This window comes from Anticarsia gemmatalis, chromosome 28 (genome assembly GCF_050436995.1).
Source record: "Anticarsia gemmatalis isolate Benzon Research Colony breed Stoneville strain chromosome 28, ilAntGemm2 primary, whole genome shotgun sequence".
Classification (NCBI taxonomy): domain Eukaryota; kingdom Metazoa; phylum Arthropoda; class Insecta; order Lepidoptera; family Erebidae; genus Anticarsia; species Anticarsia gemmatalis.
The window spans coordinates 1,057,606-1,078,189 of NC_134772.1; the positions used below are offsets into that span (position 1 = coordinate 1,057,606).

Here is a 20,584-nt window from a genome sequence, read left to right on the forward strand (position 1 = left end):
TTTCAATTTTTCACAACTGTTTATTGGTTCTCAACAATGATTTCGACAATAAGTTGCGGATGATACTTTAATTTAGTGGGTGAACACAGTTCTAAAGATTCTTGTTTACGAGTGATGGCTACGAATACCATTTTTTTTCCGTTCAGAAATTAAACATAGATCAAACGTCACTGTCACATCTGACAATAATGATCTGACTTCATCTGACAGTCACAGTCACAACATAAAAATTAGTTCCGATTTGTCGTCAGACTACTAATCAGTGATTAAATTCAAAGATAAAATACGGTTTGATGATATAGATTTAATAATTGTGATATAAACTTTGTTTTGAAGTGGATGATACTAATAATATACTCATCGCTGCTCCACCATTCACGTTTACAAATTCCATAAGCCTGATTCACATTTAAAAAGTAAGTTGTTTTTTTTAATTTTTATTCGTCTAAGCCTGAGGAAAACAAATACAATAATCCTTTACCACATTTTTTTGGCTTATTTTAACTCAGATTATTTTAAACGTGTATATACAAGGTAAATAAGCTAACAAATATAATATTAGTTAGGTTTTTGAAATTCAAAAACTAAAACTACAAATCTGAAGAGAAAGGCAATATTTTTGAGTCTAAAATCCATACTAATAAGGTTGATCTTACATTCAGCTAAGAAAGCATGATGAATAAACATGACTACTAGTAAAAAAAACTGCAACTGCAAGTCATATTTCCAGTCACTTTAAGTTCCAAAGTCTAATTTCGTATTATAAATTTATAAATGGTTTATCAAGACTAATAAATTGTAGATAAGTGCTTGAGTTATTATATTATGTAAAGTTGTGGGAAATAATTGTTATATTTCAGATTCATATTCTAATTTAAATAATTACAAACAATAAAAATAGTTCAATTTGAATAATTATATAATTTAAAAAATATTTTATCTAATTGTGAATATTTTATATCTTTATAACAATTTAGAAAAAAAAAAATCTCAAGCATTAAATGGATTACAAGCTATTAATGTACATAATATAATATAAAATATGACATTAAATTTACATATTATGTATGTATGTAAAATTTACGTAGTTATTTAGTCATTAGTCTAGTTACATTACAAGTTCTGCTTAGTTTCAAACAAGTAGTGAGTGAGTTGAACAAGAATATAATAATTTGCTATAGTTTGGTGTTGCTTTTGATAATATATTGAGAAATAGCACAACAAGGGATAGTTGTGGTCTGAAAGAAGATTATAAAGAGTGGCCATTAGTTTCTTGCCAGCTCTTCTCATTGGCCCTACCTTCCGAACTGGCGGTAAATTCACTCTCTGTATCATTGACTATCTTAAGTGCCAGCATTTGACCTGAATGAATAAATGATTTTGATTTTATGCTTAGATGGTTTGGTTATTTACAGAGAATGAATTAATGTAGAAGTATTAAAGTTAATGTCCAAAAGTAAATGGTAATGCTGGGAGAATCCTAGAAAGACATACACAGATTATATTGGTGAGGTCTTACGAAAAGGTCAGATTCGTTGTCCTTATTACTGGTGGTCCTGTATAACAAGATGTATGGATGTGAATGAAGCAAGGGCAGTTTGTAGCATTGCAATAAAGGATCACACCAGGTGGAATTCTTCGGTCATAGTAAAACAAGGTTGATTTTAAACTTAAGTTCTATGAACAACCAATGTTTTATTATGAATACAAACTTAGTAAACTAAATAAGTAATCTAAATACATTTTGAGTGTAATTAACATACACACAATGTAGCATATATTACTTTTGTGTTTTATATCAAAGGTGAAAAGGTCGAGACGTTTTAGCCTTCGTTTTAGGGACAACTATGTAATATATTAACTATTTTGAAAAAGTTACGTAAACGTTACTACGACTCGTCTAACCCATTAAATGCTTAGAAATATTACATTAGCAAAATTTCTGGAATGCGACATTAATAGGAACTCAGTGTCCTGGATTGGAGTGTATAGACCTATCTCATTTTATTTCGTCAGTATTGTTTTCTAGGCGAAAATAAGAATGTTTACACCGGAGATGGCTTGATTTAATTGGTTCGAAAACACTGCGTAATGCAGTCAATCGCTCGCTGCTCCAAAAAAGTATATTTCCAGCTTTACCTTAATATGTTTTCTACCACTTATTTACAAATTATTTTTCTCTTTTCAGTAATCATGTCTTGTCAAGTAAAGACAACGCATGGAGTGCTACAAGGCAAAGAATGCCAGACTTATTACGGCAAGAAGTACTATAGTTTCGAAGGCATACCGTATGCGAAACCACCAGTTGGTAAACTTAGATTTAAGGTAAGTTCTTAAATAGTTTCATGATTATACTTAAAGAAAGAGAGTGAGGTAGGATTGAATGGTTGGAAACCAATATCCATACTTCCAAACCAAAAGTCTGTCTGTCACATATTTACGACTAAAGTGCTAAACAGATTTTGATAATTTTATTGAATAATGAAAATAGTTGGGATCGGTGGATACGTTGCGTCGTACGCAAGTTCTATTCTTTCACTTTTCTTATGGGTGGAAGTAAAATTAAGATGAATTCGCTGAAAATGTTTCATACGATTAATATTCAGTTATTTATAGTCGATAGTAGAAGAAAGTCATGGCACCGCAACTGCATCAAAACAACATGAAGTCTTTGCTATATTAAACTAACATCTTCATCATCTTTTCAGGCACCACTACCTCCAGAGAGTTGGTCAGGCGTCCGGGACGCAACAAAACCGGGAAACAAATGTTATCAGCTCAATCCTTACAGCAAAACCTCCATAGAAGGCTCTGAAGACTGCCTCTACTTAAACGTATATACCCCAAGCTTGCCACACGAAAAAATACAAAAACTACCCGTATTTTTCTTCGTTCACGGAGGCAGATTAATTTTCGGCTATGGCAACTATTACAAACCAGATTATTTGTTGAAACACGACGTTATTTTAGTCACAATAAATTATAGGTTACATATTCTTGGATTTTTGTGTTTAAATACACCGGAAGTACCAGGAAATGCTGGGTTAAAAGATAGTATAATGGCTTTGAAATGGGTGAATAAGAATATTGGATTTTTTAATGGAGATGCTAACAATGTGACAGTTAGCGGAGAAAGCGCGGGAGCTGGGATTGCATCAAGTTTTTTGACTTCCAAAATGGCGGACGGTCTTTTTCACAAAGTAATTTCACAATCGGGTAACGCCATAGCTGATTTGTACATGGTCGAAGAAGATCCTATAGAAAAGGCTAGAACTGTAGCTTTAAATCTAGGCAAGGATTTGACTGACGTAGAAAGCCTTTTAGATGTATTGGCCAATGCTCCTATGGAAGATTTGATAATGGCTTTCACAATGGCCGAATTAGGTCGACCGCCGTCTATAGTAAACGCATATTTTTTACCAGTAGTCGAAAAACGATTCGATAATATAGAACCTTTTTTCACCGAGTACCCTCGGATAGATATTACTCTAAATCGATATAAAAAAGTACCGATTCTTACCGGTTTAAATTCACATGAATCTGCATTGTTTTTACAAAGAGATGACCAAGGAAATATTATATACGAAAATGATTTCTTCTATTTTATACCAAGGTACTTACATATCAAAAATGGTGATGGAAAAGTAAAAGATTTTGAGAGAAAATTTCGTGAATTTTATTTGAAAAATAAAGTAATAAATGATGAAGTTAAAAAAGAATATGTGGATATGATTTCGGATAGGAATTTTAACTATGATATTATTCTTTTGGCTGAATTAATGGCTAAATCTGTGGATGTGTTTTTCTATAAGTTTCAATACTCTGGTAACTTGAACACTCGAGTTATGAAGAGTTTAGGCCTGAGAGGTGCGTCGCACGGAGATATGATGCAGTACCAGTTTTATAGGAAGAATAAACATGAAAAATGTACTGAGAAAGATATTAAATTAATTGAAATGCTGAGCGAAGCGTGGTGTAACTTTGCTAAGAACGGGTAAGAATAATTTGATTTATCTATTGTAATTTAGCAGTGATAGCGAAGTGGTATAAGTTGGCCCCTCCCACGCAGGTTGACGGTTCGAACCCGAGGCAACACACCAACTAATTTTCCAAGTTTGGTATGTATTAGAAATAATTATGCTACAACGGTAAAGAAAAACGTCGTGGTGCAACCTTCCTGAGAGTTCTTTAGAACAGTTCTTGAAGGTATGCTAAGTCCCTAATCCATAGTCAGCGTGTTGCCCTCGAGGCCTAACCCCTCCCTCATTACGGGAGGAGACCCTTGCCCAGCAGTGGGACATTAATGAACTAAATTTTATCATAACATCACGCCTGTTATACCGGAAGGTGTAGGCTGAGGTGTATGAAATATCCCCACGTTTTGCTGTTTACAATGGTCTCCCTGTTTTAATAGAAATAACTTTATTTTTTCAGAAACCCAACTTGGAGTGGCCAGTCAACAAAATGGCTGCCGTATACACGATCAGAAAAACATACATTATTAATAGATGATGAAATAAAACTAGTCAGAAATCCAGGCGAAGAAAACTTCAAATTCTGGCAACATTTGACTGGTGAACATTCCAAGCTGTAAAGTAATGTAATATTAGGAAAACTGTTTTAAGCTTGCAACACTGCACAAATATATAGGGACGCCATCTATCGACTTGAATATAAAACAAAATTTTGTAAATTATATTTATGATTAGTTGGATCGGGGAATCGAACCTACCGACTTCCGTGTGAAATGGTAGCAGTATGATGATTTTAAATATTTTTTTAAGAAACTTCACGTAGTTTATGTTTGAAATTATCAAAAATATACTATTATATGATAATGTTAATTTATACATTGCGCATATTGAATTTAAATTGGTTTTGAGAAAACATTTTATTTAAAATGTATGGAGATATTTTGTACTTAAAATTGCATAGGTTCTTTCCATATTACATTTTATCAAAATGTCAAAGTAATTCTTTGAATAAACGCCCAGAAAATTGAATAATGAACTGACTTATTACCCGGTAATTGGGTTGTGGAGGTCAGATAGACAGTCGCTCCATGTAAAACACTGGTATTCAGCTGCATCCGGTGAGACTGGAAGCCGACTCCAACATAGTTGGAAGAAAGGCTAGTCTAATGATGATTTTTACAAAAACTTGTATAACTGAACAATCATAATAATATTATACAAAGTATACTAAGATCCTTCTTAGAGAGACTTAGTTGGCTTCATATTAATTTAAAAGTGCATAAATCATTATTGTTATATTATTATCCGACTTCGAAAAGGTTCTCAATTCGTATTGTGTATTTTTTCTAAGTTTACGAAACCGTCAGATTAATTTTAATAAACTGACAAGGTTACTTAGCTGGAAAAAGGGTTTAAAATAGATAAGAATATTTTTTTGTATAAACTGTACATACTACTCATTAAGGTGGTGTAAAACTGTAAGCTGTGATTAGTTATACAGTTAGTCTTCACTCATATACAGTACAGGCGCCCGTAGCCAGTTACGCTCACCGGTCGGTAAACGATCTGTGGGTTAAGCAAACCTTGGCGCGGTCATTCCATAGATGGGTGACCGCATAGTGGTATTTGAACTGGGCGTCTCCGTGCTTCGGAGGGCACGTAAAAAGTCGGTCCCGGTTGTTGTCAATTAAGATAACAGTCGTTAAGCCACTTCAAAGGCCTTCGGGCTTGAACAACTTTGACACTAGGTTGACCACTGACCATACGATAAGAAGACTCATAGACAGTTTTAAAATTGTAAGTGTCAACACATTGTACAACTAATCAAAGCTTACACCATGTTTATTATAGTCCAATAACTTAGTAAAGAGTCTTGTAGAGTGTTTTGAGAGTCTGTTGTGGCCTGTTTGATAGTAGAACTCTTAATCCTTTATCTAGATAAATTATGCAAATGCTCTATACTAAGTTGTCGGACTGTAAGGCAGATATAATAATAAATGACGACTGTGATGTTAATACTTATTATGTTGAAACACGCATAATACATACAAATACTTATTATTTTACTTAAATATTTTATTATTATGTTAAGTAGAATTACTTTTTTTATTTATAGATTTACAATTTATAATTTTAAAGCATTACGTACTCATGACAGTGTCTTAATTCAAAATGTGTATGTCAAAAGTATGTAATGCATTATACTTCTTTATCGAATGTTGGTTAGTTATAAGGGAATGGAGTTATCAATTGAGAAATAAAATTGTTAAATAGATTTATTGTATTTTTTTACCCAAAAGTATTTTGATATTTTGCCAAAAATACCCGAACAAGTAGACAGGCTTGCATGTATGTAGCCATCGATTTGTCAATAGTGAATTTAATTAAATACGAGCGAGTTTTGCTTTATTTGGCATCAAACTCTAGACTGTTATTGATTTAAGCTAAATACACGATAAATAAGCCAATTACAACTATCTACTTAATAACTCACTAGCTGACCCGCGCAACTTTGCTTGCGTCACATAAGAGAGAATGGGTCAAAATTTTCCCCGTCTTTGTAACATGTTTTATTGCTACTCTACTCCTATTGGTCGTAGCGTGTTGATATGGCCTGTAGCCTTCCTCGATAAATGGGCTATCTAACACTGAAAGATTTTTTCAAATCGGACCAGTAGTTCCTGAGATTATTAGTGTAGATAAGGCTCTACCCCCTTTCCGAGCTAATGGTAGATTCAGTAATTGTAACGACTATCATAAGTGTCAATATTTGACCTACATGAATAAATGATTTGATTTTGATTTTATCGTTAATAGTTACAATATCAGTACAGGTCAATTATAATTTATGAGGTTAATCAACGGTTTTTGACCAACCCGGGAACGGAACCCGAGGCCTAGTGATCACTACATATATCTAAATACGCTATCTGAAAAAAATATTACAATGAATATACAATTATTAAATAAATAAAACAAAATAATTTACATAACATATTTTATTTACGCATAATAATTATACAAAAATATAATTCTAAATCTATTCATTTAATTATAATAAAAATGAAAATGATCCGGAACTAAAATAACATTGGCACATACTATCTACACTATAGATAATTTATAATTTCAACAATTTCGAATAAAAGGCCACAGGCCTGATGAAAACTACCCTCAAATTCTAAAAAAACGAGGATAATTTTCAAACATATATTTTGGAAATTCTAATTTTTAAATAACGTCGAAAAAAAAACTAGTAAAATTCTATGACACATGTCAATTTTGACATTAATTAGTTCTTTTTTCCGCCACTGACAGTTCGGCGGCGCCACTGGCGTTAGCCAAGTATATAGTAAAACTAAAGTATATAGTAAGTTCGTGTTTTTAAATTATAATATGGCTGGTCTTTTATAGTTATTTAATTTGACCAAAGATAATACCTTCGAAGCACGAAAACGCTGAACTTTAATACCACTTAGCGGTCACCTATCTTTAGGCAGACCTTGCCAAAGATTGCTTGCCTTAGTTCTTGTTTTTGGCAATTAGGCTTGCTTTACACGAATTCGGCTCGGCATTAATCGGCCTAGCCGGGCGGCAAAACCGAATATGTGTAGATGAACCCGATCGGCACAAGCCGAACAAGTGAGTCGAGTCGGTTTTGTTGTTCAATCAATATTGCCGAAACAAATATGTGTGTATGTAAGTTATGTACTACGAATAGCTTTTCTTTATATAAGCGTTATATACTTCGAAGGCTTTAAATAAATAAGATATTTTTAATTGTCTTAAAGACCACGACTTCAATAAAATATATATAATAAGGTATTTTATACAACCGTTTAGGAAGACGATATCTATGTACCATTTAAATAAGCTTTGCCGATGACTGTTCTATATATTTAACCTTTATGTACTTAGAAGTAAGATACATTTTTCTTTAATAACAAAACGGTGAACGGCAAAACTTTATGAAACGTAATTTTTATGGCAATTCTTAATATAAGACTGGACTTTTGGCACAATAGTTTTAGTGGTACGTACATATTATATATCATCACGCTTGTTATACCCCAAGATATAGGCAGAGGTGTATGAACAATGATATAATATATCAGCTTAGCCTTATTTCCAAACTATGTTGGAGTCGGCTTCCAGTCTCACCGGATGCAGCTGAATACTAGTATTTTATTAACATTAACAACGATAATCCCATGTAATAGGAAGCGAGCATCGTCCATTAGGCTGAGCTGTGTGGTATGAGTTCGAATCCCAAACATTGTGGATTTAGTTTAAGCAATACCATTTTTTTGTTTATTTAAGACAGTATTGCCATCTATCTGGAATAATATCAAACTATTGTATAAAAAAAAATCTGTGTCAATATATTGACCGAAATAATCTTATTTTACATAAATTCGGACTTTATACAGTTCTTACTTATTTATTTTATTTTAATCTCTCCCTTATAGCAAAAGGAGACTCTTGCCCAGCAGTGGGAAAGTAATAAGAATTGCCATAAAAGTAGTATAAGAAAATATATGATTTTTCGAATGATAAGTACATTAAATTTAAAGAATGTTTCATTATAAACTTTATTATAGTAATTAATATAGCATTTTTAGCTATTATTATTGTTGAAACCTTTGTCGTGAACTGTAGTTATGTTAAACAAGCGCGCGTGACTTGTATCACGGAGACGCTCAGCTCAAACACTGCACCTACATCTATGTAATGTACTAGTTACTTAACACACTGAGCGTTTACCGGCGAGTTATTTCAAAATGCTATATTATTAACTATTTTCAGGAATTCAATATGAAATCTTATTTATTATGGAATGTAAATAAATACTGTAAAAATAGAAACTAATTTACTGACTATTTTTTATGTAAAACTAGTTGTGGTCGCACCAAATGCTGTGGTCTAATGGTCGAAGTCTTTTATAATGACTTTGCTTCTGTTAGTGTTTATGGCCATACCTCGACTCCTATAAGTCGTAGCGTGATGTTATATAGCCTATAGCCTTCTTTATAAATGGGGCTATCATATACAGAAAAGATTTTTTAAATACGACTGGTAGTTTTATAGATATGCGGGTTTAAACAAACCAAATTTTAGCATCAGTCTATAACGCAATCACAACAAAATTGCTGAACCGATTTTGATGAAATTTTGTATACAGATAGTGGCTTTGTTAAATAAACCCTTAGAAGGTCGAATTTGGGGATGAAAATTTATTCGCGCGAGTTTTACTAAGTTATACGAATAATCAATTATTTAAAAGTAAAGTCATTTTCACTCAAAACACCATAAGACCTGTACTTGATACTTACTTCTTACCACCGAGCGATTCGAAGAAATTAACAAATTTATTCACGCCAATGTTTTTAGGCAAATCATCTTCCGGCGGGTCATTGGCCCTAATAACATCCTTAGGGGCGCCATTAGCGTTAGTAACCATTTTAATTTCATTCGAAGTCCTTGCTTTACCATTAACATGGTTGTTGTAACCAATACTTACAGGTTCTTCATGCTCAATTTTTGGAGTCAAAATAGGGGTAGGTTCTTCGACCTTGGGGCTTGAAATAGGTTCTAAAGGCTGTTCAACGATTATAGGTTCATCTACCACATCGTCAACCTCAGTAACCGAAGACTCGATCACGTTATTAGACTCGATCACGTTATGTGACTCGATCGAGTTATTAGACTCGAATACTTCACTAGTAATAGTTTCAGTGATAATATGACTCGATTCGGTTACTTCCGATGATGAGTAAATAGTTACAGATTCGGATACACTATCGACTATTACAGGGGGGTCGTATTTTATAGGGGAGGTTTCGGTGTTAGTCTTAGGGTGTTCCCAGATTCTAAAGTGCTTGCTGTAAAGGTCGTCCCAGAATTCCATTTTTTCCTTGTCCGGGCTGGTTGATAATGATAGCTCTTGGCCAAGGTTTAGGAAGTACTGGTTGTCTTTGGTTACTGGCAACCAGGTTACTGTGATGTAGTGGTTCTCGTCTGGTGTTGGGTTGCTGGAAATAGAGAATGGTTGCGTTGAATAATTTGAAAAAAATAGTCGATGATTGTTAAGTTTATGGGTTAAAGTATAAACCTGATGCATTTAAAAAATCAAGAGTATTTATATATAGAAAATATGAAAAGATTTCTTAAAGACTCCTAAATGTAATAATTCCTCAACAAAAAAAAATGTTGGTATTCGAACACAAAAAATATTTTTTATATGCTTTTTCAGATTTTTCAGTAAACAAATGGATAACGAAGCGACGGCATATACTCGATAAAATTGGTCTAATAGGGAATTGAACCCAATAAAATAGTTTTTCATAACCTTACCCCAATCATCTAGTTGGTCATGTGACAACAATAAACTTCTACAAAAATCATCAACAAATTACAAAACCGGGTATCAAACCCACCAAAAAACAAAAAACATCCACTCACCCACTCTTAGCGAAATTAGTCCACAGCCGCAGCATCCTCTCCCTCATTTTAACATCTTGAGCAGACGGTTCCACATCTTTTTGATAATCATTCTTGAACAAATACCCCAGCTCGTCCATATGCATAGGGTGTTTCAAGCCGAGACTATTCAAAACCTTATTAGAAATGTTCAATTCACCAACATAGTCAAATTTGTAATAATATATTGGCTTATTGGTCGCTTGGACCAAATATTGGACGTATCTATGCGTATCAACGTTAATCACAAAATCGGACAGCAACTGCCAATATTCGTGCAAACTTTCGACCCCAGTATGACTCCCTTTGAAATATAATTTCTTTAATTTCTCCACTATAGCTAAAGATTCGGTAGAATTGCGCTCAATTTTCAATTCTTCAGGAATGAAAAGTTGTAAGTCATCTGTCTTTCTCTCGAAAGCGAACTCTAGGGTCGTCGACCCTATCATTATTGGGGTCTCAGACACTCTGCCTGATGTCAGCAGATCGATAAACGCTTCAGTAATCACAGCTTCGACTCCCGGAAACTCTTTTTCAATAACAATGCCGAATGGATTCATTTTTTCAGGGAATTCGTCCATAGGACTTAATTTTTCATGAGCCTCGACTAGTTCTTTAGCAGAAGTCGCGTTTAAGAACTCCAGAATTTCTTCCGGATCCCCGGACTCACAGCCTAGAATTTGGGCTAGATTTTTAGCGTTCTCGATCGGATTTTTCTGGTACACAAAGCTGGATAGTGCAGTGCCAGACTGGATAATAGCTTTGCTGATCAAACTTTTAGTTAAAGGGCTGGCTGTCAACAGCGAAACGGCCATACCACCGGCGCTTTCACCAAAAATGGTAATATTACCGGAATTACCGCCGAAATTTTCAATATTATTCTTCACCCATCTGATAGCTTGCACTATGTCTTTGATACCGGCGTTGCCCGGGACTTCGGGAGTGTTTAAACTGAGGAATCCTAGAGGTCCACACCTATAGTTTAGGGTCACGATAATGACATCTTTTTCTACTAGGTAATCAGCGCCATATAAGTTGGAGTTTCCTGATCCTAGTTTGAAGCCTCCCCCGTGGATGAAGACCATGACTGGAAGGAAGGCTCCATCGAGGTTGGGAGTGTACACGTTGAGGAACAAACAGTTTTCGTCGCCAGTGTATTGCTTGGTGCCGAAGAAATCGATCTGTGCCGATATGCTGCCTTCGGAGGTGGCGTCGCGGATGCCGTCCCATGGTTCTGGAGGCTGTGGCGCCTGGAAGACAAATGGTGGAAGGTTAAAAGGATGTTTCATTATTGTATTATATTAAAATAGACCGCACTAAGAATTGCTCATGTGTGACTCTTATAAACATACAAACAACGGACAACAAAGTACAATCAGACTCGAAACAATTATTTGTGCGATCCGCAAATAATTGTTCCGTGTGGCAATCGAACCCACGACCTCTCGACACAATGGACCCAGGCCAACTAAAATTGCAGGGCATGGAAAATTACAAGAGCAACTCTTAGTGCGGGAGTTGGCTCTTTTTAAAAAGAGAAAAAAATACCTGCCTTTACCTATGGGTAAAATACCTGTATTTTAACTTATTTTTGCCACATTTTCAAGTATTACTCAGCAGTTACATAAGTATGACGTGTGAGATGCTGTACTCTTATCTTGTTTGTCGCAGATACATTGATAACGAGATTACTTTATCTCAACAGGTGATATTTGTTCTGTGTTGAAACATTGCAAATTTTATAAGTTTTTATGAGTTTCTTTAAATTCTGCAATGAAGTTAATGTTGATTGCGGGTTTGAGAAGACTACAGCATTGAAAATTAGTCTTATTTTTTCAGGGACTTAAAACAAACCATTTACAAGATGCAAAAGTACAATAAGACACGAAACAACTATGTGATAGATGACATGTATATATTTTGATCCGTGTTCAATCGGAATAGAACCCACAAACCCCAAACGCAAAAATAGCAGCGTGGATACTATTTTAACTACTGAGCCACGAACAGTAAAGTAACTACAGGGTCACTAGGCAAGGGAGGTGAAGTCCTAGGTTCACAATGAGACGTAAATATTAGGTCGGGGAAAAAGTCTTTTCGCATTATAGTATGTATGAACTTGTAATAAAATCTCTGGCTTCAACAATCACAAATGAGTACACGGTTCATTAGGTTTCTTTCAGTGAGCTCGTGAGGTACCCAAATGTCAAGATTTTTGTGTAGAAAAAAGATTTTATTACAAGTTCATACATAGGTACTATAACGCGATAAGACTTATTCTCGGACCTAATATTTATTTATTTTCCAACACCAAAACTAATATAGTTTATTTTAAAATATTCAGTCACGGGATGAGCCGAGGCCTCACATTGTGGCTTTCCCAGACAGACTTCAGAAACCAATCTTTGTACTGGCCTCAGTTTTTGCGGCCATCGCATACACAAGCAGCAAAATAGTAGTTTTCTCACCTTAAACCTCAAAGAGCCGAGTGGTGGCTTCGCATAAGGTATACCCTGGAAGCTGTAGAAGGCTTTCCCGGTGGGACTGCTGGCGATGCGGCCTTGGAGCTGGCCCTGCTCCACCGTGACCACGGGTGACTCTGACATTCTGCCCCCTCTGGGGACAACATATTATATGGTTGGTTGAAATCAAAATCAAATCATTTATTCATATAGGTCAAATGCTGACACTTATGATAGTCAATGATACACAGAGTGAATTTTCCGCCAGTTCGGAAGTCAGGGCCAATGAGAAGAGCTGCCAACAAACTCCTGGACACTCTTTTTATCGCCTAATAGTTTTAACAATATTTCTATTAGGTGTAAATCTGTAAATCATTGATGATGTAAGGAGGGGTCTATCCCACTAGTCCCGTTGAGTTGTCCCGTGACGGGACAACTGGCACTATTTGTCCCAGTTGTCCCGTGGCGGGACAAGTGACACTGTTTTGGTGCCAGTTGTCCCGTTGCAGAAAAATCACGGGACTAATGGGACAGACGGAAGGGTCAAAACAACAGCTGCTACCAACACCACCGAACACACATACATAGGTCATTACATAAATTAAATGACAAAATGTTAAAAACAGTGAGAGTTCTTTAAGACTATTTTAGGCACGCTATGTCTCCAACCCGCATATGGCTAGCGTGGAATTAAAAAAAAGATTCTCCTTTCTCATTCCGAAAGGAGACCCGATCTCTGCAGCATCTGATTACTGTTAGGGAATACTTTCGTGGGCCTTCTTACTCCTCTACATTCAAATAATTACGGATTGTAAAACCAGTCGATATTTTTTGGGTTATTCCGTGAGTACCCGGTCCCCAAGGCCCCCGTCCCGGAGGACCCCGATTTATTTTTATCTTAACAAACTATTTTAAAAATAAATCCGTGTCCTCCGGAACGGGTGCCTCTGGAATCGGGGTACTCAGGGAATAACCCTATTTTTTTACGTAGGAAACTAAAAAATATTGTTATTATACGATGTTGTCTGAGGGGAGAGGGGCAACTGGGTGTTAAACCATGATCCATTTCACCCCCAGATATTACACACTGTAGGTAAATAAAACTAGTCGATCATTTAATAAGTACTTAGGTAAGTAACATGTCTAATCTATAAATTATATTTTTTCTACATAAATAAATATTGTCTCGCGGTGCAACGTTTGATAACGGTGATTTGATTAATGGCCTACGTGTTTATTTATAAATTGTTGTTATTAAGAATTTATATGCGTATTTTATAAAATATTTTAAGATTATATATGATAAAAATACGTTTACTGAACATTTTTTTTAATACACACTAAGAACTAATAGAGACTCGTCTAGGTTGACTCTTTTTTCCATACCAGTTGAAATAGGGGGGAAGGGGAGCCGGACTATAGGGGAGGTGCTATATCATGGTATTTAGTTCTATAGAAATGACTTACTACCTACACTGCTTACGTCCTTTAATTGGCCTGCCATAACTAAATTTATACTATTTTTGTACACTAGCTGTAAGTTTCCTGAATATTTCAAATTAAAATAAAAATAATAAAATTTGTCCAATTACAGTCGCAAAGGTGAGAAATTTAAAAAACTAATTATTTAAAATTGTAGTTATGAAACCGCAGTTTTAGTTATCTTCAGTGCAGACCTTAAAGCATGAATATTATACCGATTTTGAAAAACGTCTAGTTCTAAAATTTATCTGGAACTACTAGACTGCTTTGACGAAATTATTTTTTGTGTATGGTAGCCACATTCACTAGAAATGCTATAAGCTATTTAACATCACGCTACGACCTACCGGAGAAATTATCACAACCTTAATTAAACACATAATTTGCTTATTGATTAGTAAAATTGGGGAAATACTTGAATTAAGATAATATTATTCTCGATAGTGGTCAAATTCCCCACTTATAACTTAGCATAAGTCCTTCGTTATCGGTTCAGCCGGTAACAAGAACTATAAATAGAATTAAGGATATAGAAACAGGAAAATACTTGCTTCACTCACCTATTGTGTGGCTCTTAAGTATTTTATATACATAAAGTAACTTTATGAATAGGAAAATATTATAGTTTTCAAATGAAAAAAATAACTGCATATTTTTATCAAAAAAAACATCCATACTAATAATATTATAAATGCGAAAGTGTGTAAATTCCTTTAATTTACACTTTGACATTAAATTCCTAACTCCAGGCAATAACTGTAAATTACTAGACTGAAAAACTATAAAACAATGTTTGGACCGAACCAGGACTCAAACCTAGGAAGACCAAAATCATTATTATGACCATCCTACTATTCGACTAATATTATAAATGCGAAAGTTTTTGAGTATGTATGGACGTTTGTTACTCTTTCACGCAAGTACTACAGAACCGATTACGATGAAATTTGGTATATAGGTAGCTGAAGACCCAAAATAACACATAGGCTACTTTTTTTCCCGGTGTTCCCGAGGGATCGGGATTAACACGGGAAGGGTTTCCACGCAGACGAAGTCACGGGCGGCCTCTAGTCGCTTAAATTTAGGTCGCCACGTGTGACAATATTTTATTCAATTCATTGTATCTAATAAAATTAATATTACAATTATCATTTGTAAGAATTGAATGATTACTATGAAAACAAGATTATGAGTACTAATCTATTAGGTAAATAACATTCCTATGGATTATGTACAATCAGTAATAATCGTATTTCAAGCAGTGATAGCCGTGTGGTATAACCTCCCACGCAAGTGGTTGAGCATTCTAAACACAGTGACTGGCCAAGTTACATGTGTGTGTATTAGAAATACCGCTGAACGGGGAAACTTTAGGAAAATTTGGGGTTAATGGTATAATATTATAATGTAACGGGTCTTGAACACGATTGAAAAATAAGAGGTTAGGATAGGTACCTTATTTGTTTCCCCGGCGTTTCGATCTTACAATATCTTCTGTTGAATCAATGTAGGCTAAATGTACGCTTAAAGTTGTTTTTGACAGACAGTTACTAAGCCATGTCGTACAAGCCTCAGGGCGGCTTAAATAACTTTGACATGAGATTGACCACTAAAAAGAAAGATGGAAAGACGATTAAACTATCAGTTAACTGTCCTTCTGCTTCTTATGGTATGGTTAGTGGTCAACCTAGTGTCAAAGTTGTTCAAACCGCCCGAAGGCCTTTGATATGGCTTAACGACTGTCATCTTAATTGACAACACGCGGGACTTTCTACGTTCCCTCCGATGCACGGAGACAACCAGTTCAAATAACACTATGCGGTCACCCATCTATGGAATGACCGCGCCAATGGTTGCTTAACCCACAGATCGTTTACCGACCGGTGAGCGCAACTGGCTATGGGCGCTTCAGTTAACTGTCCTGTCTTGTTCTGACACAAAATTCTTCAGCAATTAGTCACACGGTTAACCTTCGTTTAACTATTGTTTGTTCATTGTCTCACATTTATTATATTTTATTGTAATGTTTGAAGGTCCTTACTTGAATTGGTTCGTATTTTTATAAGTTTACTCCCTAAGGCTAGATTAGGAGAAAAGGAGTGGTCAGAAGTATTTTCATCATCCATTTTTATAAGTTTACTCCCTAAAGCTCGGAGGGAATAAGTGATTAGGAATATTTTCATGGTCCATACTTGATACACGGAATCAAACATAGGCAGGGAAATCCCTAAACTGCTGAAATAAGGGATGCAAGTTCGTACGCTAGCAACCCAGGTTAGGTAATCTAACACATAACTAAGTAGTCTTTACATAACTAGCCCCCGAGTTCTGAGGTACATGTAACGGTAGTTTATCTATTCAATAGCGTATTTTTATATGAGTTTAAACTACCGCTAAATGTGCCTCAGAAACTGGGGGTATGATAGTCACAGATAGAGTTTATATTTTGATAACTTAAAATAACATTATACAAATACTGAATTTTGGCCCCCACATCAGCGTAGCTTTTCATCAATCATTTTGACATTACAATTACACACTTCAATATGTTTTGATTTCCCAATATTTCCATCAATAGATAAGTTAATTCGAAGAATAATTTTGACGTTGCGATAGCTATTATCTATGAACGTAACTATCAAAATCATTTCCTAAACCAATACAATCAAATTATATAAAAAACAGACCAAATCCTTACTAATATTATAAATGCGAAAGTAACTCTGTCTGTTACTCAATCACGCCTAAACTACTGAACCAATTTGCATGAAATTTGGTATATACAATGTACATACATCTTCAAACTCTCATTATAACTATGTTACGGCATATAATTATATCCCTAGGGATATAACTATGTTACGGCTTTATCTATCTTACTGCGACATATAGATATTTTGATACCCGAGAAAGGACATACTACTTTTTGCCCCGGGATAATGTCGCATTCAGAAAAAATCAGGTGGCGGACGAAGTCGTGTAAAAGCTAGTATTTATATAAATTACAAAATTAAACAGTACCTGTTTAGAAAAATCCGACACAAAAATTCACTCGCGAGGTATCGAAGACTGAACCACTCGGTACAAAGTCGTTAGCTACACTGTTTTATCAGTCGATACCCGATAATAGATAGTACTATCAGTTATAGTAATTCGTGAATGACGCAAGGACATCACGTTTTATTGACTAGTTGAGGCATGTGGTTTTGCTTACTTTACCTTACAAATTCATAGTTTATTGGTGTAAATCTCTTACTATAATAAGCCATTAATGTCCCACTACTGGGCAAGGGTCTCCTCCCGTAATGAGAAAGGGGTTAGAGTGGTTAGACCTTGAGTCCACCACGCTGGTCAAGTACGGGTTAGGGACTAAGCATTTCTTCATGAAATGTCATGTCTGTCATAGACACGATCATTCAGGGGTCAGGCGCAGTACACTACCTATCGCGCAGGCAGTCGGTCTCTGCTATTGTCTACTAAGATAACAGTCGTTAAGCCATGTCAAATCCTTTCGGGCGGCTTGAACAACTTTGACACTAGTTTGACCACTAACCATACGATGAGAAGACGTCAATTTTTAGACTATATAGTCTACGGAACCTCTAAACATAAACAAAAGGCACCCAAATATATAAAACTGTATTAAAACAAGATGTATTAGTGTACGTTATCGTTCAGTAACAGTGAAATAAGACCGATGGCGGACGAGATAAGATTTAGTATCTCAACACTGAAATATTTCTTAACATAATACACGACAATATGTAGAATATTTATTTATTTATGTTTCGTGTAAGTAAAATTGAATTTGATTCAATAACGGCACAACTCATTATGACAAAATATTATGTGCCCTTACCAAAAGAAGATAATGCGTAATATCTACGGTCCTCCCAATTTGTATACGTTTCACTCACACCCATATTTACTTTGATTTTACTAGCATACGAGCCTTTCACTACAAATTTTAGGGAAAAAAAATGCATATTTTTTAAAGCCCCATCGTGAAACATAGGTGATTTTTTTCCAAAATTCAACCACTACGCTGCTAAATAGCTGACAAAACTTAGAACGCAAATGGAGCAGCACAAAACATTTAGATTTTTAATCCTTTATAATCCTTTACCTTTATCAAAGACCTTGACAATAAAATAACCTTGAAAAAAAGATAAAAGAATAATCCACCCTTTTATTAGCACCCTTTAACTCGCTCGTGTGATTTTAACGCCGTTGTTCACGTTTATTCTACACCATTGACTTAACTGAAAAGGGTACTCTTGTAAATATAGAAAAATGTATGTTTGGAGTCACACACGGTTATTTATTTATTAAACTTTATATAGAAGGATACGGGACTGGACACGTATTTTACTTTGGTTATATAGTAACACATGCAATACGAAAAATTCTGTAAAAAACCATTACACAAATAATATAATTATATTGTTATTATGGAAAAAACATGTAACACGAAAGTTTATGTAAAAAAGTTATACAATTATTATAGAAAGTGTATTACAATGCCTTAGTGCCATGGCTGGCCGTGTTGGTCATGAGATCTCGATTATAATTTTCTTTTCTAATTTATGTTGCAATATTTCTCAATAGTAGGCTTTGATAACAGGCCCGGAAAATGTCAATAGTTTCGCCTATAACCACATTGTTAATTGTGTGGGTTTATTTCACACACCGGTTCTAACAGGCGAGTATATTATGTAAGAAAGAAATAAATCTTGAAAAGGACTCTTCTCTATCAGCCAGTTAAGTATACTGAATTTAAGAAGTTATCTTACCGTAAATCAACTTTATATCCCAAAAGAACTTCTCTAGAAACCGAATCGATTCTGTAACTCCTTCTCTCGTTCCTTCTCTTCTCTTCTTCGCATTTGTACTCATATACATTCAGACTTTTAGTCAAGTCTTCATGAAACGAATCTAAGAAGTTGTTCAAACCGTCACTGTCGTGTTTCCGAACGAAATTAGCTATTTTCTTATTGATAGGCTTTTTCCCTAGGGTTATTAACCTTGATTCTCTTGCTAGAAGATATCTTAGAGCTGTTCTTTTTAATATTATTAGTTCTTCCAAAGTTCTTGCCATATATCACCACTTTTAACCACAATTTTGTAACACAAAATATATCACTATTTAATTTTCAACTCTTTCTTCCAACTATGTTGGAGACGGCTTCTAGTCTCACCGGGTGTCGTACCAGTATTTTACATGGAGTGACTGCCTATCGGACCTCCACAACCCATTTACCTGGGTTTTAACACGATACCTCTCGGTAGACTGGTTGTCAGACTATCAAGCTTCTGACTACTGGTAACGACTGACAAAGATTTTCTAAAATATCAACCGGGACCCACAATTTAACGCGGAGGAACTTGGTATGTATAATATGGCCACCCATCCACAGAACCACTTCAGCAAGCGTAGCTTAACTTCAAAAAACGATTCGTGAGGTAGTTGTTACTTAGCCAACACACTTTTTCAAATTAACAACACTTAAATTTGTCACATGGCAACACCAAATTTATAATTTGTTTTAAAAAATGGCCGTTTTAATGGCAAAGGCAACTCGTTAAACAGCCTAGTTGAAACTGAAGCCTGAATGGAATTTTCAAGATCAATTATCGTGTATATGACATAGTGTATTATGTGTTGACGTGTCTTATATAAATAGAATTGTTTACTTCCTTATGTAAGGAGAGTGCCTTTCAAGAGATTTGAATAGATTATGTAATTTGTCGGCTGCTGATTTCAAAGAAATTGTAGGTGAAGCCAGTATCAACTTGCAATTTAGTGTAGTTATATACAAGATGCAACTGCAAATTTGAATTTTGTACTCTTGATCTTCAAAGCGAACTTTCTACTACAGTATCAAAACTAGCAAAATCACACACAAGTGAAGCAAAATCAGTTGAGTATCTATTACTATCTATATTACTGTTCTGCAAGAAATTCAGAATTATATGGAATTCAAAAAAGAGAAATTAAGTCTTCTGAAATTGGCTATAAAACCCACCCCCGATGTGAATAGGAGTCGAAGTGATCGCCATGGCCAAAATCGGTGGGAGAATTCATCATCATTATCAGTCCTTAAATTTTGATTAAAACGCGATTAGATATTATCTAATACTTGACAATTTCAACTTTAACTCTCCAGCGAAGTCTGCTTATTTCAA

At 35.0% G+C, this 20,584-nt stretch overlaps 2 protein-coding genes across 4 annotated transcripts in view; one reads left to right on the plus strand and one right to left on the minus strand.

Annotated features, from left to right (window-relative positions):
* The first annotated feature begins 207 nt into the window (after window positions 1–207).
* Window positions 208–6,249, plus strand: LOC142984891 (esterase FE4-like). Its single transcript, XM_076132760.1, has 4 exons — window positions 208–416; window positions 2,189–2,325; window positions 2,709–3,994; window positions 4,435–6,249. The coding sequence occupies exons 2-4, from the start codon at window positions 2,194–2,196 to the stop codon at window positions 4,592–4,594; spliced, it is 1,578 nt and encodes a 525-aa protein (XP_075988875.1). The 5' UTR covers window positions 208–416; window positions 2,189–2,193; the 3' UTR covers window positions 4,595–6,249.
* Window positions 6,250–6,958: 709 nt separating this feature from the next.
* The window catches only part of LOC142984907 (juvenile hormone esterase-like), a 37,530-nt gene continuing 23,904 nt past the window's right edge, over window positions 6,959–20,584 (minus strand). For 2 of the 3 annotated variants that reach the window (XM_076132786.1, XM_076132785.1), the window contains 3 exons: window positions 12,923–13,070; window positions 10,437–11,704; window positions 6,959–10,006 (listed from right to left, as the gene is read on the minus strand). In XM_076132786.1, the coding sequence (XP_075988901.1) occupies window positions 9,304–10,006; window positions 10,437–11,704; window positions 12,923–13,060 (2,109 nt within the window). In that variant the 5' untranslated portion in view covers window positions 13,061–13,070 and the 3' untranslated portion in view covers window positions 6,959–9,303. Of the gene's footprint in view, window positions 10,007–10,436; window positions 11,705–12,922; window positions 13,071–17,419; window positions 17,489–20,584 lie in introns of those variants that run through there. The other variant, XM_076132787.1, reaches the window with a different exon arrangement.